At 35.6% G+C, this 9,428-nt stretch overlaps 1 protein-coding gene across 1 annotated transcript in view; it reads right to left on the bottom strand.

Moving 5' to 3' along the window:
- The window catches only part of LOC309437534 (ATP-binding cassette sub-family G member 8-like), a gene marked incomplete at its 3' end in the record, with an annotated part of 54,020 nt that overhangs the window by 32,808 nt on the left and 11,784 nt on the right, over positions 1-9,428 (bottom strand). The window contains exons 10-12 of the mRNA XM_082048067.1: positions 9,136-9,206; positions 8,584-8,681; positions 6,577-6,669 (exon numbers count right to left, since the gene is read on the bottom strand). Coding sequence (XP_081904193.1) covers positions 6,577-6,669; positions 8,584-8,681; positions 9,136-9,206 — 262 coding nt within the window. The remainder of the gene's footprint in view (positions 1-6,576; positions 6,670-8,583; positions 8,682-9,135; positions 9,207-9,428) is intronic.

The raw sequence follows: 9,428 nt of genomic DNA, 5'->3' as shown, positions 1-9,428 counted from the left end.
AATTTTATGTAATGTTGCATACTGTCAGGAACTATTTCTGAAGATTTTTCTTCAGCAAAGATTAATTTAGAAAGCACTATGATTGCCTTTCATTCATTTAAGAATAAGAAGGCTTCCAATAGCTTTGCAGGAAGATGATGCTCTAATGAGGTGCTGTTAGACCCAACCATGTACTGCTTGCAATGCAAAAAAAGTCATCATATCTTATTTAGATCAGGAAAAGGGGTGGACAAAACCCAGGGGTTAGCGTTAATGTAGCAAAGACACTCAAAAGTGGGCATATGTTTTATATGATTGCTATTCTGATTTTAATACAATGGACTTCACAGGCTAAGGGAGGTTTCACTGTAGGTATACAGATACCACAAGCGACAAAATGAACAAAATTCACACCTAGTGAATTAGCCAGAAGTATTAATTCTTAGTCCAGATCACAGAGGGAGGAAGAAGAAAATACAAGGAAAAGCAACAAAGAAATCATCATCTACAAATCGTACGGAAATAATACATTTTCTCTCAGGAAATAATTTCAGCAGCTTTGTCAGCAGCAGTGCAGAATTTTCAGAAAGCATCACAGGTTTACGAGCAATAAGAGGATTTTGAATTAGTGCATATTTTTCATGATGCTTGCAGAGGTCTAGTTTTACAGTTAAGTAACTCTCATTGTGTCCAGTCTAAATCTAGTAAGTTCCATTATTAAATACAACTCCAGAACTACAGAATTGTTCCTTCTGTAAGCCAGACTTTACTCAGTATTTTCACTCATTTTTTAATATAAAGTAATTATGAGCTTGAAACATACTGAACAGTTGGAAACTTGCCAACAGTTAGGAGTAGAAAGAATACTGTGATATTTTAAGAAACACATGTAACCTGATTTATGCTAAGTAAATAATTTCAACCCGAACAACTTTCTCAAAGGCCACAGGAAGGGGTAAAATTAGACAATGAAGTTTTATATATAAAGACAATGTTGGCTGGAGGTCATGTCTCTATGTGTTGCCTAAATAATTAGCCTTACAGATATATCATCTGACTAAACTGTTTCAAGAAAGAGGCGGATAATTTAGTAGAATTTATTTTGCTGTAATTTTCGCTAGCTAGAAGGCAATGCAGTGTAAAGGCAATTCAAAACAACACAGAAATGTCAAGTATCATACAAAAGTAGGGAACAAAATGATAAATATTTATTTTGGACACATCCAGGTAAGACTAACATTTAAACAGTGAGAAATGAAAGCAAAAAATAAGAGATTAAATGGGACAATATTTACAAAAAGTAAACTTTAACAAATCGAGTGATCCATGAGGAAAAATGCTGTCAGGAAAGTATATTTCCTTAGTTTTCATGTAAAACAGAAAGTAAAAAAAGTCAGAAATGTAATGTAAAAATCTTTCAAATATAGCTTAAAGATCACTCCAGAGACCCTTCTGAAAAAGGGAACCTTCCTGCTTGTAAAGCCCTCTACCACAAACATAAGCAGAATTCTGGAATATACTGTAACTATATGATCAGCTACGAGATCCTCTCTCCATTCTGAAAGAAGATCCTATGAAAGAATTTACTTCAAAGTACACCAAAATGTTCATGGCAGCATTATGCTTCCTTTGTTTTCTGGGCACCAAGTGTAGGGGGCACAGATCAGATTTACCAAGAATCAACAACTGCAAGTTAAATACACCTTCAATGTCCTCTGAGCTCTTTAAACAGGATTAGTGCTAGCAATGTGTCCTACATGTCTCAACACTGGCATAAAGTGGATTTTTAACATTTTTTTTTTTAACCTGCCTACTTCTATAGTTCTGTTTCTACAAATTCTTCATCTGTCAATTGAGGAAGATCACACCCAAGATCATAAAGGGATTGGGAAGAAAGACTTAACTGGTGTTTGTGAGGCACGCAGATAAGATAACATTACCACATATTCTCAGAGGAAAAAAGAAATACTTTTGTGTTCATTGAAGTGTCTGAATGGCAGGTTGAGAAATAAGGTACACAAAGAATAAGGATGATGAAAAGAAATACTGAACAATTGAATTGAGACATCAGCAAAATAGTATATGATCACATAATTAAAGACAATACTATAGTGTCTACAAACAAGGAGGAAAAATTAGGATTGTGGGGAAAAACCTTAATTGTTGCATTTCCTCAGTTCTGAGGGACTGACATGACTTCAGCTTTCTTTTTCATGCAGTTTCTTATTGAAAGTGCCTTTAATCTGGAACATAGTGACAATAACCAAGCACTGAAACGAGGATTAAAAATCTTAAGCACCTAAACTTCAGTAGGAAATTTAATAACAATGCTCTAATAATGCTCTGGAACCAACATAATTTTTCTTTTGGGGGGGGGGGGGGGGGGGGGGGCTACTGATTTGGACATGTGAAAACAAGAAAGCTTATTCTTGACAGCTGGATAAACAGCCAAATTAACCTTTTCTCCACATTCTGAAGACTAGCACTTCTCTGGAGAAAACAGAAGATGCTACTGCTCTGTTGCCCACATTAAGGTGCCTGTTGTACCTCTCTGCCGAGTAACTGGTCTGACCAAGGAGTTTCATCACATAATATGCAGTTTTCTGTTTTGTTGAATGAGATTGATATTGTCTCCCAAAGTTCTGCAGTATGGTCATGTTAGAGAACTAAGCTGAAAAAATACAATGCTTGTTCTGTGAGCCAACACAGTCCCAATCTCAATCAGACAGCTGCAGATGACTTTCAGTTGTGAATGCCATGGTTAATTAGGTCACTCCTGTTTTTAGGGGAAATAGGACTATGCTTCCTTATGCAATGTTATAGAACCTCCCCTCCTGTTTAAGACTTGTTAAAGTCTTAATCGTTACAGTCCTTGTCATTGAGATCTGCTTCCATTGCTTCTTATAGCTGGCACCAAGCATCTACCTTTTTTTTTTTTTTTTGAGTCTACTTTATGGCATCAGGCTCCAGCTAAAACTGGCACCAACCCCTAAAGTAAAAGATGCGTAACAAGGACCAGCCAGGGGGAAATTTAGCCTTGCGTGACACTGCTGCCTTAAATACCTGACCGGGAGGCTCTCCAATGCTTAGAGCTCAAGGTGAGCTTCATCATTTGCTTTAATGTAAGAAACTGCAGTCAAACATTCAGGTGAAAAAGGCCCAAGTGCCTATTTTGACTATTCGCAGTACAAGGTGTAACAGCCTAGCTTAGACCTGAAAGAAAGAAAAACCTTCAAAAAGACACCTTAGCGTATTGACCTCTCTGCTAGAGAGCACGATTCAAAAGGAAACAGAGCAGCCACTCCCATGTGCCATCTCACTGGCACAAACATTTAGAAGGAACTAAAGAACAAGACTTCCAAGCACCCACAGATGCAGGTGGCGTATGTGCAGCTCTAATCGACAATTATTTTAAAATATCTCACTCCTATTCAAGTTATATGTGTACCTAAAATGAAATTAAGGGGACATTAAAGCATCAAAAGCCAAAAAGGTGGCAGAGAGTGGAGAGAAATGGATGACGAGTCTGCCGTATTGTTTATGTTTTATGTGAACTGTATGAAGAGTTTACAGCAAGCTACAGGTTTATGACCTAATAAATATAAAGAATGAATGTTTTTCTTGAATCTTAAAAGCCCTGCAAAGAGCACAAAATTCCAGTAATTCCCAGAGAGAACTTGCTAGTTAAGAAATACATTAGAAATGTAAATTCCACACAGGTCCCTGGTGCTGTATTCTCTCACAGCTTAACTCCAGAGAATGAAAAAGTAGTAAACAATTGCAACAGCACTATTTGATATAAACCTGCACGTTGCATGTCTGTGGGGTGAGAATTAGGAAACGAATTCTGAAAAGACATAGTTGAGAAAGACGTGTTCTATCCTGAACAAAGGTACACTGACTAAAAGAGAGCCTCAGTGAGCTTTCCAGAGCAAAAGGTCTACAAATAGTGGTGCATCTCATTGTTAACTATGAAACACTAAGGAAGCAAAATAATCTGTCTAAAAGACTCTTGTCACACAATGCTGCTGAGCTGGACTCACAACTTCCACAGCCAAAAAGCATATCAGATAAATACTATTAATAGCTGACAGCTGGTACATGAGAGTCAGCCAGGTACTTTCTTGTGTCTGTACTTTGTAAAAAAAAAAAAGTTTTCTAATTTTATATTTGAGACGTTAACCTTTTACTCTGCTAGAGTGTACAAACCCTAGCTGCAGACAAAGCCTTCAGCCGAGGTTAGGAAGTTGGAAGTAATGTAATTAAACTCTGTATTACCACAGTTAGCTATAAATCTATTACAGTATCATTGAGCAGTTCTGACAAAGAGTGAGTCAGTCAGTCAATATTTTCTTGCTATGTTTTTGTGTATATTTTTTCTTTAAAGCTTATCTTTGAGATAAACAAGCAAACTGGTTGTCACCTAGAGTCCAAAGTGCCATACTAATTATCTGGAAGTAACCGACAAAAATGATAACATGCACTTAAATGCCTTCAAGGTATACACTGTCATCATATGAAACTTTCATTTTGGGTTATCTCCCATGATTTCATTAGGAACAGGCTGCATATTAAACATCTTAATATATGGTTCCTCCTACACAATAGACATAATGAGACTTTATAAAGACTGTCAGACTATGATGCATTTAAAATGCTGCTTTAAAAACAGGATTTTTGTGCCGCTTTTCATATAACTGGGAAATCCAAGGGCACTTCAAGACTCACTGCAACTACAGTGTTCCATTCTTTTAGATGTATATTGCTATCTTGGTGCATTTCATATTGAATTAAATTCTTGGCATATAAAACATTTAAATAACGGGCAAATAATCTTGTAATAATTGAACTTTGTGATAGAGAAGTTTAGGAAATAGCTGTAGATAACAAAGTAATTTTTTCTTTAATGCTCAAATTACTTGTAGAAGTCTAACTAAAAGAAGCTACACTGGTTTGCAATGCCCTTGAACAGATTAAGATTCTAAAAGCCCGTTTCTTTTCTTTAAAAACAGAAAATTATTAATTTCCTGTATGATTTCATCAACTCATAACAGTATCTTCTTTTGTAAGACATAAGTATTATCTAAAAATAACAAGCCTAGGACACCACATAGTTATTTTGAGATATACAGATATACTGAGAATGAGATTACATTATGAATTCCAAAAGCAATGTACTTTACAAATTTTAATGCTTTCTAAGACTGCTCTTGATGTAACAGAAATTCAGAACTGATGCCTACATTAACAGGATATTACAGGTAATGTGCAAATTCAAAGACTGCAGCGGATTCTTGAAATTGCTTTATTATTTTACATTATTAATGCGTTTCTTTGGATCAGGTAACTACAGGTTTACTGCCTTATGCAAACTAAACTCTACAAAAATGTGATAGCAGCATTAACCTAATCCTTTGGCTTTCTTTTACAAGCATGCAAAAAGATGAAATTTGCCATGGTATTTTAGGGTTAGTTGAGATTAACTGCAGTGCAAGTCAATAAAACTCCCTTTCATCTTAAGAGTGCGGGTCTGTAAAAGCATGGGAGATCTCTGTTGATACAATCCATCATAAGAACTGTTAGAAAAACCTCCTTTCACTGCAGTAACTTGGTTCACAGAGGTAAACAGTATGTGAATAGCCCACGTATAAGCTGTGAAAGTGGCATGTTTCTCAGACATTCTAGCAAAGATTTAGCCATGTGTGAAAAAAATGAACCTGTATGAAATACAGAGTTTCCAGAATACATGGTAGTTCTTCCAAACAAAGAAAAATACATAAATCTTGGAGTGATTTTAACAGGCGCATACCTATGATATTGATGAAGACTATATACAGTATTTTTATGCATGTGATGTTATACACTAATATCTATTAATATAAAGCAATGTTCTAATCTTTCTCTAGTTTGCCACAGAATTTTTCTGTGAAATTAATTCACCACCCATGTACGGGAATGCAGAAACACTTCAAAATTAATAAGGAAAAAAAAAAGACCTGTTTCCCACTAAGTCTTTCCTGGAATTCAGGGGTTAAGCCAAAGATCACTATGTGGAATAATTCTGTTCACTCTGTTTAAGACAAAACAGACAAAGCCTGCAAACTTGAGTCACAAGTGCTATCATCTCAGTACCTTTCCAGTTCCAATAAAAAGTTTTGATGGAAGAAGACAAAAATTTTAAAAATGCCCTGCACCCTAAAGCTTGATACCGCTTCCTAGGCTTTCTGGTAGTCAACACCAACATGAGAGCACAGGGTGCAGAAATGAAGAAATTACTGCCAAGAAAAAATTGCAGCTTTGCTTCAATATTATTTTAGTGAAATAATTCTGGAAGAGAGCTAGAGGGAAAATGTGATTTATTAATTTCTAAAGAAACTACAAGAGCCAAAGCTTAGAGATCTAACAGTGCTCTACTGGCTTAATGTCTAGTAATGGGAAAAAAAATAAAACAAAACCAAACAAAAACAAAACCACAACTACTAAGCTGAAAACTTAAGCTGAGGTTATTTAAGGCCAAAATGGGCACTACAAGTATATGCTAAAATTATTTCAGCAATGCTGGTGGTTCTGGAACACAATTGGAGAACAATCACATACCTGTTTTTTCTGAGCTCTCATGACATCAACTTCATACTCAGCGTATTGTGAATCCTGTGCAGGGTCCTTGGTATCTTGTAAATCACAGGAACTCTAAAAGGAAAAATGACAAAAACCCAAATGATACATTTTATCTTCTGTTCTTTTAACAAGAAAATGCCATGCTGTAGATCTAATGAAAGTATTTGCTTTTAATACAAATGTATTAAAATCCTCCATTTATGGAACAACTTTGTGATATAGGACACAGATTAGATTTTTAAAAAATATTAGATTGGTAAAATGATAAGAAAGTAATAGTGCAGTTAGATCTTAAAGGAAAGAAAATATTCTTATGTCATATTTGTTTATTATTCTCTCCTCAAAAGGAAAATATCCCAATGACCTTTGGGCATAGTTAAGGTTACTCTTGCTAAAGCATTTAATACTCAAGACTAGAATTCAGTTCCAGTTACCAGAAGCATTACTTCAAGGGCTGAGAAATTGATTACTATGTTTTTGCCAAATACCTGAAATTTCATTTACTGACACTGAGAGAACTATAACTTCAAGTTTACTTCCAAAGAAGCAAATACACTAATAGAAAGAAACACTACCAAATAAAGAATTTTTGTAAATGATGTCTTACGCCTTTCTCCTTACTCCTAAAAAATGAAAAGTAGCAAGAAGGCAATCATACAAATGTCAGAATAAAATAAAGCAGAGTTATAATTATTATTAGATGAGGCAATGGAAAAAGAAATTCACAATACATGAAAACAGCTCTAAAGTTTAAAGCATATTTTGGAACCGAAAGAGAAGACTGGGAATCTACTTGGCAAATCTTCTTTAAGTCTTCTTTAATTAGACTGATACCTTAAAACACTGATGGAGCTTGCAAGATGAGAAATGTATTTGTTTCTCCAGCTGTTTCAGGGAGAGTTTAAGAGTTATTGAGGGGAGGAGAATGTTTGTTTATTGTGTTTTAAAAGTTTATGAGCAAAAATAACATTAAAAAGTCCTGTATAGTTTCTGAAAGCAGGGTTTAATCTTTTTCATGCTGGGGTATCCTGTACTGAGAGAGGCATTTCAGTGATAATTTATTCTGGTCATAAACCACCAGAAATAATTTGTAGGTTTTGATACGTAGCAGTCAAGTGAGTGGGAAAGGGTGAAGTCAGACTTCTCCTCACTACAAATGGAGACCCACAGACTGAAAACTAGAAAAGCCCTGTTTGTGTACCTTAATTTGAGGAGTTTCATAGCCTGACTGACTTCCTTGCCTGCCCAGGTGAGCTGTAGGGCAGGAAAAGGACAGGGGTAAAGAAATGTGACACAGTGTAGTACATGAGGAGAAAACAGCAACCTCTATTTGCTCAGGTCAAATAGAAAAGAATTTTGATTTCCTAACAGAAGCAAATAGTTTTATTGAAAAGAAATATTTGGGGGTTTGCCTCTTGGGACGAGAAACTTCTGAAATATGTACAAGATTTATCACTACATAGGTGCCAAGGGGTTCTAATTACCTTGCAAAGCCAAACAATTCCCATAGCAAAATGGCAGATTTTTGGCAAGGAACTCTTAACACACCTGCCTCATTTGAAGCCTCATGCCCTAGGAGAATGAGGTAGTTTGCTGCAGCCACAAAGAGCTCTCTTGAAACATCACTGTCATTTGGTTTAGGTGTTAGGGAATATGTCACCCTAAAAAATACTAAAAATGTTGAGTATAGCTTGTTTCTCAATATAATGAAAGGCAATGACATAACTCCGGAAAGAACAGAGGGTTACATCAGTACTTTCACTATTGCTAAATGTAGGAAGGTGGCTGAAGATGTAGAAGCTAATAATCAAAGCACCACTACACACCTTTTAAAAATGTATGAATTAGAAATGTTGGAAGAAATGGGACTGCTAGGTGAGACCGAAATTCCTGTCTCTGGACTTGAAAGACAAGAATTAGTAGTGCTATTATAATACTACTACTCTATGAGAAAGGCAGCTGTGCAGCAGACATGTAAATACCTACCTCAGGAGGAAATGTTTTCTCAAATACTTTTTTCCACAGTTCCAACGGTGTGTTTGCACGCATCTTTCCAATATCACTGTCAGAGGCGGGTGGTGGTCCTAAGGATTACAGCACAGCACAAAGTAATACAGTTATGTTGTCATAACAACATGAATTATCAAATAATTTTGGATAACGATCCATCTAATTTAATATTTTCTCTTCTACAGTGACAAGCTGCAACAAGTTTGGAAAAACATTGATCTCCTACCATGAAACAGGCTGAGTGGTACTGTAGATGATATTTTCTTTTAGATCTAAGCTTCTTGGGACTTTACTATTTAAAGTAGTCCTGATACTTTATTAATCTACCTAACAAAACTGCACAAGTAATTCTCAATAATATAAGTACTGAATTGTAATTTTAAACTTTCTAAGCCATTTCCTTCAATAGTCTGTTAAAACTGATGTAAATGTCCTATAATTTAATTTCATTTTTTATTTGCTTAAAATGTCTTTCTTATTTAAAAAAACAATTAAGCAACAAACACAAGGAACAGGAAATGTCCTCACCTATTTGGCTCAGCGAATCCAGGCCTGCTGGTATAAAGAGAGGTTTGCTGTGATCCAGTGATACAGACTTGCTAAACAGAAAAAAGAAAACATAAAAAGTGAGCATTTTGCAATCAATGAAAAATGACATTATTCTTGCCAAGACTAGACTCTTACTGGGCCTTGCATACAAATACATGTAAATAAAAATCTAGTCAATTCTAGTGGTGACCACATTTCTAATCCATCATTTTAGGATCAAAACCAAGGAGTTATCACTGTCCTGTGCAGAGGTAGACAGCTGAGACACAGGA

Source organism: Streptopelia decaocto (assembly GCF_964273445.1).
Source record: "Streptopelia decaocto genome assembly, chromosome: 3".
NCBI classification, from domain to species: Eukaryota; Metazoa; Chordata; class Aves; order Columbiformes; family Columbidae; genus Streptopelia; species Streptopelia decaocto.
The sequence above is the reverse complement of the archived record's forward strand: the minus strand, read 5'-3'. Positions and strand labels throughout refer to the sequence as shown.